The sequence below is a fragment of the Heloderma suspectum genome, chromosome 2, assembly GCF_057233095.1.
Source record: "Heloderma suspectum isolate Gila_16-S chromosome 2, 16-S_ref, whole genome shotgun sequence".
Classification (NCBI taxonomy): Eukaryota; Metazoa; Chordata; class Lepidosauria; order Squamata; family Helodermatidae; genus Heloderma; species Heloderma suspectum.
Window position 1 is genome coordinate 220,465,041 of NC_139459.1, and position 20,110 is coordinate 220,485,150.

General features: G+C 41.6%; 2 protein-coding genes across 13 annotated transcripts in view; one reads left to right on the forward strand and one right to left on the reverse strand.

Annotated features, from left to right (window-relative positions):
* Positions 1-20,110, reverse strand: part of RECQL5 (RecQ like helicase 5) — a 77,764-nt gene that overhangs the window by 28,294 nt on the left and 29,360 nt on the right. The window lies entirely within an intron of this gene.
* SMIM5 (small integral membrane protein 5) lies at positions 337-18,280 on the forward strand. 2 transcript variants are annotated; one of them, XM_084838100.1, is made up of 3 exons: positions 337-502; positions 10,704-10,861; positions 17,414-18,280. In XM_084838100.1, exons 2-3 carry the CDS (start codon positions 10,735-10,737, stop codon positions 17,527-17,529), a joined length of 243 nt encoding a protein of 80 aa, XP_084694226.1. In that variant the 5' UTR covers positions 337-502; positions 10,704-10,734; the 3' UTR covers positions 17,530-18,280. The 2 variants fall into 2 exon arrangements, with proteins under 2 accessions (XP_084694226.1, XP_084694225.1); XM_084838099.1 differs by lacking the exon at positions 337-502 and adding an exon at positions 9,948-10,357.

A 20,110-nucleotide genomic window follows, 5' to 3' on the forward strand; every position in this document is an offset into this window, starting at 1 on the left:
TTTAATAGCCCACAGAAAAACTGATTACTTTAATATATGGACAGACAAATGGAAGGGAACTACCTCAACAGCCACCAAGGCTGCATAAGAAAAGTTCTAATAAAAATAGAGAAGAAACTTTGTATTCAATCAAGAGTTGCACAAGGAGCTTGCAACAAGTTGCTCTGGGGAGCTCTTCACTGGGGAGTCTAACAGCAAAGTCCATTTGTGCTCCCTCCCCTTCTTGGTGCACATGTAATATGAAACTCCACATCTCCAGAACGATTAACAACAAAAAGAGAGAGGGAGGGAGGGAGGGATGGGGGAGAGCTTGCGCACAAGAGAGAGATCTCAAGCACAGGCAGAGAGAGCAGCTGGCTGTCAGCAGCAGGGACAAGAGGAGCTGAGCGAGGAAAAGATAGGAGACAGAGAGGGTCAAAAATGGGGGGAGAGCTGACATGAAATGACGACAGAAAGAAAACCCAAAGAACGAAGGAACTGCCAGTCCTGCAACAACACTGGGGTAAGGCTAGCTTTTGCGTCTTCTCATCCTAGTACAACATCTCAATGAGGGAAGACTGGACTATTCAGTTTAAGCCTGTGTCAAGATTTCATAGTAAGTGGCACCATGGAATGCCAGAGGAAGGTGCAAGGAGGACACATTGAGTAGGGGAGTGTGAGGTATAAAGAGAAAAGCTTTTTGCTGGGTCAGTAAAGTTGTGCTGCGCACACACGCACGCACACACAGAATTAGATCAGTTCCCTATGAATAGACCACCAAAATATTTCAAAACCAGTGAAGAAAAAAACATTCCACTAGTAGTAACAACAACTTGTGCAACCATGCTAAATTATGCAGGATAAAAAATTGTGCACACTCTTAACTTACATAATCCTTGGTAGTTTAGAATGCACATATTCTTTTTTTCTTTAATTCCGAATACTAGTTTGTAGATTAGCCATGGGAGAATTTAAGTATCATCCCAGGAACTGGCCATAGTTGGGTCAAAGGGCCTTACATTTTCTGATTATCAGGTAGATTCTAAAGGAATTCTATGGAAGCTGCCCAAATTATGTGACAATCACTAAATTTTTTTGTACATTTTGCTCCAATAGTAAGAACTTAGCCCTAAGCAACAGAGCCCTCTTGTTATTGCACATAAATCAGAGTTTGTCTCAAGATTCTGGACTTTGTGCCAGTTACAGGACCTTCAACATTTGTATACTTGCACTTGGCTCTCCAGCACAGTTAGAATGGAACAGCTGCAGAAATATGGCCTAGGTTTTAATGGAGTGTTTTACTAAGGAATGCTGTGTGGATTCATTTTTATTTTTTAATGAATTGCTACTGGTGCTGTGGGCTGTAGCTCTGGTGCAGAATCCTATTTTACTGTGATCTGACACTTACCCAACCACATCATGCGCTAACCACAAGGGAACTCTGGCCACAGTAGAGTATTCAACTCTTGTATATGCTTGTGTGCACGTGTGTGCAGCAGCACGCCACACAACATGGGGAATTAAAGGCTTCACTAGAATCAATTTATTACTAACTAATCAGCAACAATGGGTCATCTAACGAAGCTTCAAATCCAGGAACAAACCTGGTGCCAACAATACCAGCCACACCAAAGACTTGTTCACGTGCTCATCTTGTAAAGTGAGACATTGCAGCATCTGCCAACTATATTCTTCTGCCACTAGCATAGGCCAAACGGGCTAGTCTTGAGGATACAAGAGGATACAAATAATACATTAAAATGGTAACACTCCGAAACCAGTGGGGGAGCAATTCAATCAGTACAGAATTCTGTAATACACTTCAGTGTTACCCAGCTCCACCCAAAAAAGTTTCAGAAGAAAACTACAGAATGAAGCTGCTAATATTAAACTTTGTTAATAAATCCTGCACTGAAAGTAGGCCTGAACAAATCCTAGGAATGGCTAGCTTACTACAGAAACTAGCTGTCCCTCCTTCAGCCTGTTCACCACCTGTGGCCTGTATTTGGGAGTGAGTCACACCCACATTGATTGGGTTGACCTCACTTTGTAAATACAACATAAAATATAACTGTTCCTTCTTTCTATATTCAGGTATGCACACACTCATACACACAAACGTGGTGGGTTCTGACCCATGAAAGCTTATGCCACAACACATTTGTTAGTCTTCAAGTGACATAAGACTTTTCACTGTTTGTATTGCTACAACTAACATCTTGAACTTACTACAAATGTCTGTTGAGGAGATTCTGTCAGACAAATAAGCAGGCAAAGTGAGAAGAACAGAGGGATCCTGCTTTAAAGCAGGGGACCTTAATCTTTTTACTAATGGGACTCATGAATGGAATTTGTCTCCTCCCCCACTGCCCCAGCTACACCAGCGCCTAATGCTACTGTCTCCAGCAACTACCAAGTCACATGATAAAGTTTCCCACAACTTACTTTTAATCCTGAGCTCCTATTCCACAATCACTGCCATTAAAAGTAATTCTCAGCTATGGCAGAAGACATGTTTTATAAAATTTGACCCCCGCTTTTGATAGGAGCCTCAATACAACTTTCAAAACCATAAAAGAATATAAAAACCATCCCCAAACATCAACCACCTTATATTTTTTTCCCAACAGTAACTAAAAACAAAGACTTAAAACCAGTCATTTATCTCCAGAATGTCTGCTGATGTTCCTTCTTGCTATCAGGGTTTCCAAAAGTGTCCTGTTATTTATATTCCAAAACTGAGGTCTACTAGGCTGAACAAAGATATCAGACTTGGCACCATGTAGATCTCATTGGGTAAAGCATTGCAAAATCAGGACGCTGCAAGAGAAAAGGCCCGATCCTTGGTCACTTGCTCCCTTTACTTTCTAAGGCAAGGAAAACTGGAGAAGGGCCTCTGAAGATTATCTTAATATTCAGACAGGTTCTTGTAGGAAAGATGCCTTGGGGATCCCTTCAGGTCCCGTTTTCCAAGATTTCAGGGAAAATAAAAATTCAACCTACAGCAGTCAATCACATATATTTCCTGCCATCATCACCTCTGCCTTTTCTGGATTCACCCATCCCAGACAACAGTTCCGGATTGAAACTTTTCTTTTTTCAACTAAACAGAAAAATAAGACTTGGGTGTCATCAGCATAGCAATGACAGAGTCTTCCAATACTCTGTACTACTCCTCTCAGCAGCTGCTTACAGATATCTAATAGAATAGGTAACAAATCAGGGTGTTATGCCTCTATAGCCTTCTTGATCCAAGTTTAAATAAAATTAGCTACTCTCCTATAGCATGGTGTAAACCACATTCGTAAACATTCTGAACTTTCTTAAACATTCTGATAAAGTTGAAATGTATCCTTCAATTTCTCTGCATGTAGCGCATAATAAAAAGGAAGAATACATAATCTAATATGGGAAGCTGAACTAAATTGCTGATAGGGTCTTTGTAGTTGTACACTTCTCCGTTCATGAGCAATTTGCTCAAACATACCAGAAAGAGTCAATGATAGTTTTGCTGCTACCTGTCAAGGCTTTCTCCTACTTAGATATTTTATTCCTCATTTGTTGCCAAAACCAATTAATCCTAATTACTACCATAATGGTTCTGCAGCCATTTTTGGGCTGGCACCCCAGTACATATTTCCAAAGTAGTTATTGTTTTAGGCTGTGTGCAAAAAAGAAAACAAAAGCAGCCAAAACAAAACAAAAGCAGCCCAAGTCAAATGCTCCCCAACAGATTTCTTTCCACCACTCCCCATTTCATGCGTCATGCTTATTGAAACTTTCAGGCTGTTTTTGGATCCGGCTGACTTGCAACAGATAAGGATGGTTTATGTGTTGACAAACTTGTTATGCAAAAAAAAAAATTAGAATATTCATATGGAAAGGCAAAATAATTAAACTGGCCAGCTTTCCTTTTGCTAGAAGCCTGAATTTCAAGGTTTCTATTATGTAAACAACTTCTGCCTCTTTTTCTTTAAAGTGTTCTGTTGCTTCTGTTAGTTGAAGGCAGAGGAAGAAGAAAGTTAAATAAAAAAGCAAGAATGTAGGAGACAAGAAAGGGAGAAAACCAGTCCAAATTTTTCTAGCAAAAAATGCTGAAGAGTTTGGCAGGAGCCTTATACAGCGGCTAAGGGGAAACATGCAATTTGAAACACATGTCTGGGAAGGAAAGCAGAGCCCTGGCTTGTGTTACCAGCTGTCATACAGTAAAGAGGACTCTCAGTCTCCATAAAGCAAAATTGTCAAAGAGCATTTGCCAGAGGCTATATAGTACAGCAGACTAGTAAGTATGCTACCCCTTCCCATCAAGAACACAAAGACTGTGTGATATTTTGGAGAAACTATAACCACAACTGTGACTTCAGCCTGCTTGTCACAAATGGTTGGATTCTGTTCCCTTTCCCTGATACTTCAATAGGCCACACCTTGAGCATATGTAGCTCTTGTACTCACTAAATAGGGGGAAGGCACTCGAAAGGGATGGGATGAAGTAAAAGGCACCCTAAAGATACAGGAGATACGCCACAGCAAAAGTTTTCATGAACACTACTCCAGATTTCTGACCTCTATCCCTTGACTAGTTACAATGTGTTTCTCCTTACAAACACAAAAGCATGGGTAAAGTGAATTATGGGATTATTAGTCCAAATAAGCATTCTGGAGTGTGCATATGCACAAACCACAGGTCTGAGCTCTCTCTATTTCCCCAAATAGTTCCTGAGGATTTTTGTGCTATTCCCAAACCATAACAGGCAAGTTTTGTTCAAAGCAAATTCCTAAGAACGACCCTATTGAACTCTACCAATAATCTAGCTAACTGGTTGATTTGTACTCTGTAGCAGCCAAAGTTGGATGCCTGACCACATTTAAGAGGAGGAGGTATGACTCTCATATTCAGTTAATCTCTCCCAGTTACTGGCAGTTTATGGTTCAGAAGTTAAAGGAGAGTTTACAAAATCTGTTTTCACAGGGAAGTGTCACCCTGAATTAACGTTTCCCTAGAATTTTCCCACTGTTACTTGCTCTTACAAAACACACTATTATGTGGTAAAATTAAGGCAACGCATTCATCCACTTACAAGTCCCTCCCAGACTCCATCAAGAGCCATCAACTCTGTAACTTATGGGGAGAGACAGACAGACAGACAGACACTGGCCTGCCTATTCCAAGTGACACCCAGCATCTTTCCTCTTGGACTTCAGCACCTTGCATAACAGGAACAGAGAGACACTCCCATTGTCTTGTTTTGACCTATGTCCAGTGTGGACATTAAAACAGCAAAACTTAAAACCTTAAGTTTTGCTGTTGAAAAAAGGTGGGAAATAATCAATATTGAAATTTTCTTCCTTATCATAGGAACACAGGAAGCTGCCTTATATAGAGTCAGATCATAGGTCCATCTAGCCCAGTAGTGTTAACACTGATTGGCAGCAGCTTTCTAGGGTTTCAGGCAGGAGTTTTTCCTGCCCTACCTGGAGATGCTGGGGATCAAACCTGGGATCTTCTGCATGCAACAATGCATGTGCTCTGCCACTGAGCTACAGTCCCTCCCAATGTTTCACTATCTGCACAGGTCTGCAGACAGAAGGGGTAAGTAGGGAAGTCACTATGTGTTCGGGTGCAGCTCGGGATGGGGGGGCTCACCTGGCAGTCCCCGTCTCTTTGTGCAAATTTTAAAAAACACAAATGTGCAAGACCTACAGAGGCTTTGAGACATCTTGTATCACATTTGGAAAAACTTGTTGGCAGTTCATGGGGAGCAGCTATAAGAAAAAGTAGCCAGAGAAGACCTATAAGTAAATGCTACTTAATGGGAATACTTCCCTGCAAACATTACATGGGTACACTTACCATAGTATCAAAACATATGCTATAAGCTTCTGTCCTAGTACTTGACAGCGTTACTTTTCACATAATGCTCAGGGAAGAAAATAATATTTTCTTTTTTTTTCTATTAAGCCTCTGCAAATATAACTTTATTTCTTTTTCTTATAATCTCAATTTGGAATAAGGGCCATAGCTCAGTGGCAGAGCACCTGCTTTGCATGCAGAAGGTCCCAGGTTCAATCCCTGGCATCTCCAGGTAGGAAAGAGTCCTGTCTGAGAGCCATTGCCAGTCATGGTAGATAGTACTGAGTTAGATGGACCAATGGTCCAACTTGCTGTAAGGCAGCTTCCTATGTTGCTAATGAACTTCGATGCACTAGAGGAGGGAATAACTGTCTCTGAGGCAAAGACATTGGCATTATCCAACCTGGATCACCCTGCTATCATCTTTTGAGAGGTTTATTTTCCTACATTAATGCTAATTCCTCATAACAAGATTCCATTTCAGAGGTCACACACAAGTAGAGCCAAGCCAGGCCACTATGATAAAGCCAAACCATCAGAGAGACATACAGAGTCCAAACCACTTTTAGTAACTTGCTGTGATCAGTGTTCGCAGAGAAATAGTTCAGTTTGAAGGAGAACTGTTCTATAGAGGGGCCCTGTCATGTGGGTGGGGTTTGAAAGCCAGCTAGCCAACTATAATTACTTTCCCAAAGGACAGAGGGATTATAAATACTGGTGTTCCAATTCTAAATCTGGAAGCTCCTTTATGGTTCACAGATGGATATAAATGTCCTATACTCCATCAAAGCATGTCATTAAAAGTGTAAGAATAACATAAGTGCTTTACAGCCCTCTTATCATAGTTATCTTCACAAGTGCCTTAAGTCTTCATTCTTCCCATTTTATGGATTGGAAATATTTCCCATAGCTTCTCAGTAATCTGTAGATAATCAAGGTTTGCACTGAGTTCACTTTCGGCCATGATCAACTTTCTGTCCACTGGATTATACTGACTGTGGTATTTTAACAGCCATTGCAAAATAGTGACTGTAGCTATGCTGTGGAATAAAAAGTGTTTGAGCAACACAATCTCATTAGTGTGTTTTCAAAGAGATCTGGTGGGGCACGATTATTTGCCTCAAGTAAACCCAGTTTTGCTAATACAGGAGTGGCAAACTAATAATTGCTTCCAGCATTTGAGCATTCAGACTCTGCCAGGACACACAAACAGGTAAATACTATTCAGTCTCATGGGGGAAAGTTTTGACCATTTGTCAAGCCTGAGAAATTTGAGGCTATTTGCCTTCAAAATACAAAGCTGAATTTATTAGGCAGAAAAATCGCCTACTTTGCTCACTTATTACTATAGTCTTATCAGAAGCAAACTAACTATTCTACCCTCCATTCACTATTTCCAGGTTCATAGAAAGTCACTATCTTAAACATATAATGTAAAGTTATGTGTTTTAGGGCGCAATCCTATGGCCACTAGACAGTGGCTAGATGGCCATAGGATTGTTTGGTTTCCAGGAACCAATGCTCTCCGAGTCTGGTTCCCAGAAAACCTCCTCCCCTCCCCCTCCCCCGCCGCCTTGTAGACAGCATGGATTGTCCCTGGGCTCCGCACTCGGAAAAGCAGTGTGGAGCGGGGCAAAAGGGAGCATTCCCAGGGTCAGAGAGTACTGGTACAATGCTTCCTATGCGTTGTCCGGCCTCCCACATCCCGCTCCGAAGTCCCACGGCTAGACAGCTGAAATCAGCTGTTAAGCAACAAATGCAAGGTGGCCAGAGCGCGGAGGAGAAGATCCCCTCTGTCATGCATTGGATAGGTGATCGCCTCCAAGTTCGGAGGTGGCTGCCTATCCCAATAGGATTGCTCCCTCAAACCACTTCATAAAGGGCCAGTGTGGAAACGGAGGCAGAGCACAGCTATAAGCCCGACCATTAACAGGATGGTGGGGCAGGGAGAAACCTGAACACAAACACAGTTTCTCCTGCAACTGAAGTCTCCAGTTTACAAAGTAATTGAACAGCTGCCAAGTACAGTGGTCTCCCAATAACAGAACATATCCCTTTTGAAAAGGGCCAAGAAATTCCCTCTGTGGAGCATTTTCTTAGAAGATGCCTGCTATGCTAACAGGACCAAGATGGAAGCAATCTAACAAAGCATTTAACAAAAGAGGATGTCTTTATTTGTCTATACTTCATCACCAGCTGACAGAGCTGCATAGAGGAAAAGCAAATTTGCAACCATTATTACACCATACTATTGCACATACAAAATGCCTTTAAACTGTCATTGACATTCACAGGAGCTGAAGTGCTATGGCATTTGGCCAGGGAGGAGGGTATTCAAAGAGAAGGCTAGCCTGCTAAGAAAGGAGCCAAAGTAGAGGTCTCTTATGAAGAAGAGTTATTTTCTTAAGTGGTGGGATTTTTCCATGGGGAAAATTGTTCATTAAGGAGATGTTATACAAAGTGCTTTGCCTATTAGGTATTGTTTTGTTTGGAGACAACGCCATTACTTCTGCTTCAAAACAGACTGAGAGAATTTTCCAGAACCACCAAAAGATACAAATGGTGAAGCTAATGCAGAACTTTACAGCTCTTAACAGAATTATCTACTTGAAGCACAAGGCTGTTCTCAGTCTCTATATGCAAAACAGCGTGTCAAATTAGTGTTGTGGTGGCAATTTTTACATTACTCAACAGAACAAATATACATTAAAAAAACATAAATATGTTTTTTGGCTCCTTTAATCAGTGACAAGACAGCCAGCTGATCTCATTAAATGACATACTAGGTGAATATGATAAGATAAACCAGGGAGCTGAACAGAGGAGGCTACCCTGTTGTGATGTTATACTGATCATGATTGCATAATCATAGAGGGAAAATAAGCCATGGTGGCTGATTTTCCCTCCCCTGAGGTGTTGGTTGTGAGCCACCTAACTAGCATAATTATGCTTGCTGGGCACAGGCTGTCGTGATGTCCGAACCTGGAAAGGGTGGGTGGCTGGGGTGGTTTACAAACCACTGTGAAACCAACCACTGTGAGTACCCAGCCAAGTACTCTCAGTGGGTTCGGACATCACAACAACCTGCGCCTGACAATGCTAATTAAGCAGCTTGCGACCAGCATGTGCAGGGATTGTGTGAACCAGCCTACTGTTGTTTTCAAGGAGCTCTTTAATAGTTCTTCTGCCCCACAGCTTTAGCCATAGTGTCTTTCTTCATTTGGAGGGCAGGGAGAACAAGTTTGAGAAGTCACAATTCTCTTTCCCTACTGAATAGACAAGCCATTAATTGGAATTGGATCACTACCCCTTGCTGCTGAAAGTGGACTTCTACAAGTCGTCTCCAGTAATGGAAGTAACGTTTTCATGCGAGGGGATGCAGGTGTTTTTTGCAAACAACTGTAGGCTTCCTGACTATAAGTGTGCAACATTTCTTCAGTCTGGAAAAATTCAGTATCCCTTACCTGCAATCATACAAGTAGCTGTATCTAAAATAATTCCTATATACAATCTATCCTTCTGTAAACCAAAAAGCTTCCTAACCAGGCAGTGGCACGCCCATGGAATGTTCTGTTTCACACCAAACCCTGAAAGCTTGGCTCTTTCAACAGGACTCTGCCCAGCCCAAAACCCTTACACTGAATGAATGTTAAGTTGCTGCTGACAACTGGTTCACGAGACCTAAAATTTAAACAGACAAATTAATTAACTGCTACATTCAAGATGAGAAAAAACATTATTGTATTTATATTAACATGTATACTGAAGACCCCAGAAATGATAGTCAACATTTAAAATTTTTGTAATACTTAATGTTCATGCACAATAAAATACAAAACAGTTAAAAGAGGGTAGACTGTTCACACCAAATAGAATGATTAAATATACATTAGTGGCATTATTTTGCTGCAGTGTTTGGAATTCCTTCAAGAATAAGCTCCAGATTAAGTCACACTATGGGTTGCACCCAGACTTAGTCATACTTAGAGCAGACCCACTGAAGTCCATGGGACTTAAACTAGCCATGACTAACTTATTTATTTGAACGGGTCTACTCGAAGTATAACTAAGTCTGGATCCAAGTTACTGAAAACAAAGTACAGTGTATGTTTGAGCTGCATTTTAAGACTCCCCTAAACAGAAGTTGGTCAGAATTCACAATACCAGCACTAAATGCCATTCTAAAATGCCAGGACATTCAGAATGCAGCAAGAAGCAGATGGAATCCAAGAAACTCTAGAACAAAAGCAAATGCTTCTCAGTGGAATGAAACTTAGAATATAGAATGCAATTTAGTATATGGGACACAACGTTATGTACTTCATGAGGAACACAGAACTTGCAGCAAGCAACTAAAAAACTGTATTCTTCTGAGACTAAGGGGAGCATTTCTGGATAAACGGAGATATAACCGGACCAAGAAAATCTGGCCAGTTAGTTATAAATCAGCCTTAACTTTCAGTGTGCTGCCCCTGTAGAGGGCACTTCACTTATACCACCTTGTACACTGCACTGTGGAAATATGGGGTATGCATATTTTAAATACATAAAATTTGTCCATGTCAAATTTCTTGTATAGAAAGATTTTAGGGAAATCTACATTATTGCTGCACCTTGGAAATAATGGGAGTGAAAACTGGGAAATCAGCTTTTGATGGGGTTGAACCTATATTATGTTTGGATATATCTAGTACTCCTCCTTAGCAGATGTACATGACTGGAAATTCAGGGGCAGAGCCCTGGTAAACTTGTTTTGCTGGTGTGCTTGATTTATCATCAAAGAAAAGACAGCTCTTTTTCCTGCTGTTCATAAACTGAAGTTAACAGCAAAACTCTCACATACTCACTCCTCTTTTGCCCTTCTGTGCCTCAGTGTTAGAAAACGTGGGCTGATCAAGGCAGAAATGTCTTACAAGGACTTTCAGACGGAACTCTATAGGATTGGTGAGAAGCTATGGCTCAAGCTACAGAGACTACCCAAGGCTGAACCTTTGGAGATTGTGTCCTTTTTTGTTATTGTCTTGTTCATCGGTAAGTGCTTGCCACAATCTACACTCACTAGCTGTGGTTTCTTTGTTATGCAGGAGCTCTAGATAATGTGCTCTTTTGTAAGCCTTTTCTCTGACCTAAAATGTCCTGTAAGTTTTCAAGAATGGTAACGTTCAAGACAGGATTCAAGTTTATGTTTGTGAAGAATTTAGTCCAGGTTCACACTGTTAAATTCTACCAGATAATAGAAGTGCTGTCTATCGATGTACATATACACGTGGAAGAATGCAGTTCAGTGAACCAGTGCTTGGGTTCTAGAACATGTATACACCATTTAAATGTTATCATCTGAATGGCACAGGAGAAATCCAAATTTATGGAAATAGATACCTCGACATCTAGATTAAATGGAAGTGTTGCTTTAGGTTATTTAATGTAAGGCTACAGTGAATTACAGTGTAAATAGATCATTCTTGTACTGCTAGAACCTGTAGCTTTCTCTTTACCTGAATCCAGAAGCAAAGCATTTCCCATGGGTCAAATCTCCATGGAAGGTAAGTATTTAGGGAACAGGCAGAGTTTTGTTTTAAGCAATATAAAGCACTTTTTTGCTCCAGGTCTAGGACTACTCTGCATGTAATTGGAAAAATGTACACTTTAGTTATCACTGGAGTCTCCTGCCATAATGACAGAACAAACACCAATTCACATGTGACTTATCATTCACATCTGAATGCTGGAATGTTTATATTGCAAGGGCGCATTTTTGAGGCAATATGAAAGTTTTCTTTGTGGTGTGTGGTGGATGTTCACACATAATCCAGATGATTAACATACATGTGTGAATTAGCCTCTTGAGATATACCAGATGGAGCAGAGCAGTCACAAAATAATGTTTAATTAACAGTTGATATTGAAGGAAGCGCCAAAAATAAAAGCAACTGCAGAATGTTTCTCTCCTGAATGCCAAAAGGAGGAACTGGGTTGCATGTAACACTAAACCATGGTTTAGTACTATGTGGACAAGCTTGAACGAGCCTGAGCAAAGTGTTGTGTTTGTGCACTCCCACATCTGCCTCCCCAACCCCCAATGCAGCTAGGAAGAGGATTTTGGAAGTTTCACTTTCCACAGGAAAACTGGCTTGTCGTTACATGTGAACCAGAGATCATGGTTTCAAACCAACTTTGGTTAGTTAAACAAGTTAGAAGTTTAGACACTGACAAGAATTTTAAACTATAATCTCTGATTCATACCTAACAAACCAGCCTTCATGAAGAGCTTCACTTAAGCTAATTCCAGGTCATGCACTTCCAGCTCATACCATTCAGCTCTTTGTCTACCACAGTAAATCCCCTCTCCGTTGGAATTTGGGGGGAAAAACAGACCTGCTTCTTCCAGTGATGGCTGGGTTTCCCTCTAGGCCAGGCTGGCTAACCATTGGTTTCAACTCTTTACATTAGAAGTAAACTGTACAAGGCTATTACTACCACTCATATTAATTAATATAGCATATTTATTTGCAAATGATTTTACAGTCTTTGTCCTGTTCCTCAAACAATTATTCCTATTTTATCGGTGTGGAAAGTAAACTGTGAAATAATGGCTTGCACAAGACCTCACAGCACGTTCGTGGTAGAGGTATGGCTTGAATCATGTGCCTTCAGAATCCAACTCTAATTGCCACTGCAGATGTTAGCATGATGTAAAGCAGCCTTCCCCAATCCAGTACCTTCCTCAGGTTTGGACTTCAACTCCCATCAGCCCCAGCAATCATGGCCAATGGTTAGGAATTCTGGGACTTGTAATCCTAATCATTTGGAGGGCACCACATTGGGGAAGGCTGACGTAAGGGGAACAGGAAACAAAACCACCATGTACTTCCTATAAAAGTTGACATATTTATGCATCTAGCACTAGTCCCAGTGCTAGATGCATAAGCACATTAACATCTTTTGCATCTCTTTGCTAGAAAATTATATAAATTATATATATTTTTTGTGAACCGCCCAGAGAGCTTCGGCTATTGGGCGGTATAGAAATGAATAAAGAAATGAAATAAATAATAAAGGAAACAGAAAAAAAAAACAGAAAGCAGGAGGCCATTATAATTTGTTCCCTCCACATCAGCAAAGCATTCAACTATAGCTAGTTCTCAGAGATATTTGTGAACCCATTCATTTGGGGTTTTTTAATTAATTTTGTATTGTGACATTTCAACAAAAAAAAGAGGAAAAGAAAAAAATTGTAGCAACATACATTTGAATATATAAATTTCAATGCATGCCTATGAAGTGCGTGCATGTGAATGTGTGTGTGAAAATATAGCTTTCTAAGAATTATACATAAACTTCAACAAAAGCATACCAGATATCTAAATAAGTATCCATTCACAGGTGGCGTCTATACACCACCCATTCAAATGTTGGAAGCCTTGTAAAGTCTTCAATCTATTGCATTATAGGAGGTGAGCATTTATCCTTCCAATGTTGTAATATCAGTCTTTTAGCTACCAAAAGGGCATGGAAAATCCATTTTTGCTGACCATGCATTAACTTCCAGGGAGCAGGTAGATAATTTAAAAGAATGTGTACATCAGTAAATATTAAAGAGTGTTCCAATACGCAGTTTATCCATATAATAACCTCCTCCCAAAGATAAGCAACTATTGGACATTGCCAAAACGTATGATTAAAAGAAGCATTAGCTATGTTACACCTCTAACAATTAGCCAACTTAGACAAACCCTTATTGGTGATACGTTGCAGCATCCAATAGACACAGATCAAGAGTTTTTGCTGAATAAAGCATAACCTGAGATCCACAGATGCTTCAGATACAGATGCTAAAGTGACTATCCATTGCTTAGGCAAAATGGGACAATTCAATTCCCTATTCCATTCCTGCTTAATACCCTGTATATCCTATTGATTCACCAATAATAAGTATTTATAAACATGGACTGTGGGTCAATATAAGCGATTGGCCTCAATAAGTGTTTCCAATAGTGAAGGAGACTCTGAAGCTGTAAAAGCAGCAGGGCCAAACCTAGATTCGAATAAATGTTGCAGTTGCAAGTATTGCATTTCAGCTGTAGCAAGGCAAGTCATATTTGGCATGCAAAGCCGAGAATGACAAAAACTCATTGTCACTGACTACGTAATCCAATGTAAATATTATATGTTCAAGTCCACCACAAAAAAAATTTCTTTCCAATTCTTAAATCTGGGTTCCCCAATATAGTCAATTTAGCATGAGAAAATGGATGAAATGCAACTGATGTGACATTATAAGCCATATGTCTCTAATGGCTGTAATTCTGGGAGGAATCCTATCCATTTTAATGTGCCAAGAACCTAATGCTACCCATTTAGAGAGAGGATCCAAACAAGAAGATTCCGAAACTGACCAAGATGGAAAAGCTGATGTAAGTGGAAAAGACCAAAATTTAGTACATCTCAACAAGCAGTCCTGATGATGCAAAGCAAGATCCGGAAAGCCAAACCTATCTTCTTTCATTGGAAGTTGCATCCTTTTCAAGGATATTTGTGGTGGGAAGGAACCCTCCACCCCCTAAAAATTATGAAACAAAGCACTGAGTTTATTGAGAAAATACTTGCCAGGTATAGATAAAGGAATCCCACGTATAACTAGGGATGGGGAAGAAATCCTCCACGGACCCCAGTGAGGCCAGATTCAAAAGAATCCGGCCCCCCAGCGTCCGTGGAGGATCAGAAGACTTACCTCCACCTCCACGAGGGATCCTCCCTGCAGGCCGGCTCCAAAGTGCCAGCGATATGGCCACCATTGCTGTATCGCTGGTGGGCCGGATTGACTGTGGCCGCACATGGCGTTCCGGCCACACATGGTGTCTGGGCCGCCATTTGCGGCCATAAAGGCCTTAGTTTAAGGTAAATGCAGCCATTTATGGGTAATAAATGGACTTAAACTAGGGCCTTTATGTAAAGGACTTAAACTAGGGCCTTTACGGCTGCAAATGGCATCCCAGACGCCATTTGCAGCTGCAGTCAATCCGGCCCACCAGCGATACGGCAATGGCAGCCACATCGCTGGCACTTCAGAACTGGCTGGCAGCTCCGTGGACTAATGGATCGCCTCCCCCCCGCGGAGTCCAGATAAGGGGGTTTCGTACACCCCTACATATAACATAAACAATCCGAGGTAAAATATTAATCTAGAGTGTATTGACCTTACCCCACAAACTCAACTTTAAAAATGCCCATCTATTTAAATCCCATGAGATCTCATTAATCAACTTATTCAAATTAAGCTTAATCATTTCAGATACATCTAAGAATAAGTATTCCCAAATAAATAACAACATCTGGGCACCACTGAAATCGGTGATTAGGTAAGACACTACAAGATATAGTATCCCCTGCCTGATTTTTGCAAATTCTCCATTTTCCCTCAGCCCCCAGCCCAACCCTTTCTGTAGTGTCCCCCAGCCCTGTGTAGCATTTTGGGGGCAGGACTGCCATGGGAAAGAGGGATGGGGTAGTCCGCTTCTGCCAGCCTTGTTGTACACATCTTGATCTGGATTGGACCCATTATTAGCAATAGTAGCTCTACAGCAGAGCTGGCCAAAATCCCCAAATTTAAAAGCCATACCAAAAAACCCTTTCATATGGTTGAGTGCCACAGTCCGAGTTAGTCTCTGATGCCTCTCCCTCTTTTTTTTATAGTTTTTATTGTTTTTTTAAACAAATAAAACATTAACAATAAGATAACTTGGGAATACATTGACTACCATCTCTCATCAATATCCTACATTACAATACAGAGATTGCCTTACCTATACTCTAGTCATTTATCCTACTCCATTCATCTCCTGGTATCCTAACAAATCTTTCCATAATTGACCATGAGTCTGTGGTGGTTTTAATGTTTCCCGGTTCCTAATCATATACGTTATGAATTGATGCCAAGTTGCATAGAAGTCTTGTTTATAGTTAAATGTCCCTAGTTGCTCTTTTGACTTGAGTCAGCTCTTCCATAAGTGCGATTAACCAAACTCTGAGGTACCACTGCTGTAATGTGGGTTTGTATGTTCCTTTCCAGCTGGCTGCAATTTCCATCCAGGCTGCTGCCCATAAGAAAGTCAGTAGTTCTTTGTTTTGTAGTTTGTCATCGTTTATGCCATATATCGATAGGAGCCCCATCGCTGGAGATAGATCAGTCATTTGCCTTGTTATTTTATGAGCTTCTACAAACACTTCCTGCCAAAATTGTTGTATAACGACACAGGACCATGAAAAAATGTACCAGTCATACAGTACAACAGTTCCACCAACACTTAGAGGTGGTTAATTTGCATATCTGGCTTAACCTTTGTGGTGCTAAGTACCACTGCATAAAATTTTAATAGTGTTGTCTTTTATTTTTGTAGAAATAGTTTTCATTGGATCCTGTGTCCATAATTTTACCCATTTTGTTTGCTCAATTTGCATGCCTAGATCCTTTTCCTATATTGCTTTGATCTCTTTTGTATTTCCAAATTGCAAATCAAAGATCAGCCCATACAGGACTGAGATTATTCCTTTGATGTTCATGTTTTCCTTTAGTACTAGTGTCCCAAATTCCGTTAGTGGCCGTACTGTTTGTGCCTTTATTGTTAGATTAGAAAAAATTGTATTTGCATCCAATTGAATTTTACTTCCTGTAGTTGATTTATGATTTGTGTTTCTGTTTTGCGGATTAATCCCGTGTATAGATCTGATATCCTATATAAACCTTTCCAGCCCCGTAACTGGATACCTTTCTCTCTCTTCACCATCACTCCTTCCCCAATCCACTATAAGAATTCCCTTCCCCAACCGCTGCTACAGCTTCGCAGTTCCAAGTTCTATTCACCCCTTTATGCTTTCTACTTCCAGGCACCAATGAGCCTGCTGCCCCACCCTTCACTACCTGGAGAGCCAGCGTGGCGTAGTGGTGAGAGTGTTGGGCTGGGAGCTGGGAGATCCAGGTTCTAGTGCCCACTCGGCCATGGAAGCTCACTGGGCGACTTTGGGCCAGTCACAGACCTCAGCCCAACCTACCTCACAGGGTTGTTGTTGTGAGGATAAAACGGAGGAGGAGGAGGATTATGTATGTCACCTTGGGTTTCTTAAAGAGGAAAAATGGCAAGATATAAATGTAATAAATAAATAATAAATAAATAATACCTCAGCCTGCCTATATTTACAGGGAACATGTTACTTTGACATTGATCAAGAGAATTAATTATCAGTTGTGCCTACCTCCTCTTTTCCCCCCTCCAAGCATTCTTGTTGGGCATGGCTGGGAGAGTAGAGGGGGAAAGGGCATTAAATTTTTTTGTAGGAGCAGAAAGCCAAACAATTAAAAACAATGAGCCCCAAGTCATAGTTTGGGCATGCCTATTCTATAGCTACTGCTACTAGCAACTATTTTGACATATTTTGTTAATAATTTCAGGGGACAAGACATACATCTAAAAGCCACAACTGTCCCTTTTCTGTTAAACCATTCATTGCATAGTAAGTTAGGGTTTGTTCTAATTCCTGGCTGCCCTCTCCAGAAGCTAATATTTTATCTCTCACTTTGCCTTTCAGTCACAATACTTTCAATGATGATCATAGCTTGCAGCTGTTGCTGTGCCCGCTGCTGCAACGGACGCCCTAAACCCAAGGGAAGGAGGATCCAAGTTCAGCCAGCAGTCCATGTGTAAGAATGCTTTAAGAAAAGAATGTGGACATTCAGAGGAAACTGGCACAGGAATAGCCTTAGACAGCAGTCCACAGAACAAGACAGTAAATGACAACACTGAGCAATGGAGAGACAGAGAGAGACAGAAAAAGAAAGAAAACCTTAACCTGAGTAGGCTTTATGACTGGCCACTGTATGACACTGATAAAGTCATGCACTTCACAGTATTTGTCTCCCTGCCCTGTCAAAACAATGAAAACACTATTATCATCAAGCCAGTGAGAAAGCTGGCCAGGGTGGAAATCCAAAACAGGGCACAAAAACTGAAAAAATGCCATGAACAAATTAGCATGGATTGAGAAAGCTTTTACTTCTCTACACGGGGGAGGTTCTAGATAGATGCCAGGTACCAGGACTTCCCACTGAACTCCAGGCTATGTGCAAATGCTCAGAAGAACAAACTACACATGAGCACTGTTTTCTCCTTGTTGCCCAACTATCTACAGCCAAGAATACCAGAGCTTGTGATGTCCAACCAAGTCATCTATTCAGGAGAAATGATGATACAGCCATGAAGTTGGCATATGAGCTCAGAAACCACAAAGTAAAGCAGCAACCAATTCCCTAACCCTCCTTGCATCCTTAAAAAAAGGAAGGACAACTGCCAAAGAGAGCAAATATACTACTTGCACTAACCCTTGTCTGTGCGGGGATAAAGGTGAAAGGATCCTGAATCCCCACAACACTACGTTGTTTTGTTTGCCTGCCTTAAAGTGAATATATTCCTTTTCTTTTTTTTAAGAAAGAATTTTAAAGTGTTTTCTTTTCCATTTACAAACTTTGTTCATTTGCACATTACAAACCAACTCTTTAGTACAATGAAAGGGGAATAACTGAGCTATATTTCCACTGATATGCGTTTAGGATTTATAGCCAAATGCCATCTGAAAAAAATATTCCTATGAACAGTTTACATCTGTGGTAGTAACACCACATTTAAGGCAGTTGTGCTGGGAAGGCTCAAAATTTATTTATTTATTAAATTTGGTAATCGCCCATCTGGCTGGTCACCTGGCCACTCTGGGCAATGTACAATGGTACAATTTAAAACAGTAAAATTATACATTAAAACATTATTTAAAAATACCTTAACCCACCCCAAATGCTTGCCTGAATAACCAAGTTTTCAGTGCATGGCGGAAGCTCATTAAAAAGGGGGCATGGTGGAGTTCCCTAGGGAGGGAGTTCCACAGAGTGGGGGCTACCACTGAGAAGGCCCTCTCCCTTGTCCTCACCAGTCTAGCTGTCCTGGCTAATGGGACAGAGAGAAGGCCATCTGAGGCTGATCTTGTTAAGCGGCCTGTCTGGTGTTGCTGGAGGCACTCCTTGAGATAGGCTGGGCCAGAACCACATAGGGTTTTAAAGGTCAAAACCAACACCTTGAATTTGGTCCGGAAAATAACTGGTAACCAGTGCAACTTCTTCAGCACTGGAGTGATGTGATCACGCCGGCAGCTGCCTTTATTAAATTTGTGTTGTACCAGCTGCAGCTTCTGAACAGTCTTCAAGGGTAACCCCTTGTAGAGCGCATTACAGTAGTCTAGATGAGAGGAGACCAGGGCATGTACTACCGATGGGAGCAGATGGTCGGGAAGGTAGGGGCGCAGCCGCCGTACCAGATGGACAATGCTGTCCGGTTCACGGCTGACACCTGAGCCCCATGGACAGCTGGGAGTCCAAAATGACCCCCAGGCTGCGGACCTGGTCTTTCAAGGGTAGCCATGCCCCATTCAACACCAGGTCAACATCCCTCAACCTACTCTTGTCTCCCACCAGAAGTATTTCGGTCTTGTCAGGGTTCAGCTTCAGCTTATATCTCCCCATCCAGCCACTCACTGTCTCCAGATATTTAGACAGGGATTCCTCAGCCAACCCTGGTGAAGATTTGAACGAGAAGCAGAGCTGCGTGTCATCCACATATTGATGACAGTGCACCCCAAACCTCCCGATGGTAGTCCCCAGTGGCTTCACATAGATGTTAAATAGCATCGGGGAGAGGATGGAACCCTGTGGCACCCCACACATGAGCAGCCATGGGTCCGACACCTCCTCTCCCAGTGCTACCCTCTGGTACCTGCTGGAGAGGAAGGACTGGAACCCCCATAATATGATGTCTCCAATGCCCAACCCCTCCAGGCGGTCCAAGAGGGTACCGTGGTCAATGGTATCAAAAGCCGCTGAGAGATCGAGGAGAACAAGGAAGGAGCATTCGCCCCTACCCAAAGCCCTCCTCATATCATCCACCAAAGCGACCAAGGCCATTTCTGTCCCATGCCCAGGCCTGAAGCCCGACTGAAATGGATCTAGATAATTGGCTTCTTTCATGTGTGCCTTCAACGGCATCGCCACCACCCGCTCAATGATCTTGCCCCAAAATGGCAGATTCGAGACAGGGCGAAAGTTGTTCAAAACTTGGGGATCCAAGGAGGGCTTCTTTAAGAGCGGTCCTATCACTGCCTCCTTGAGGGCTGATGGCATCACTCCCTCCTCAAGGGAGGCGTTCACTACTGCCCTGATCCCCTCACCCAGTCTCTCTCTGCAGC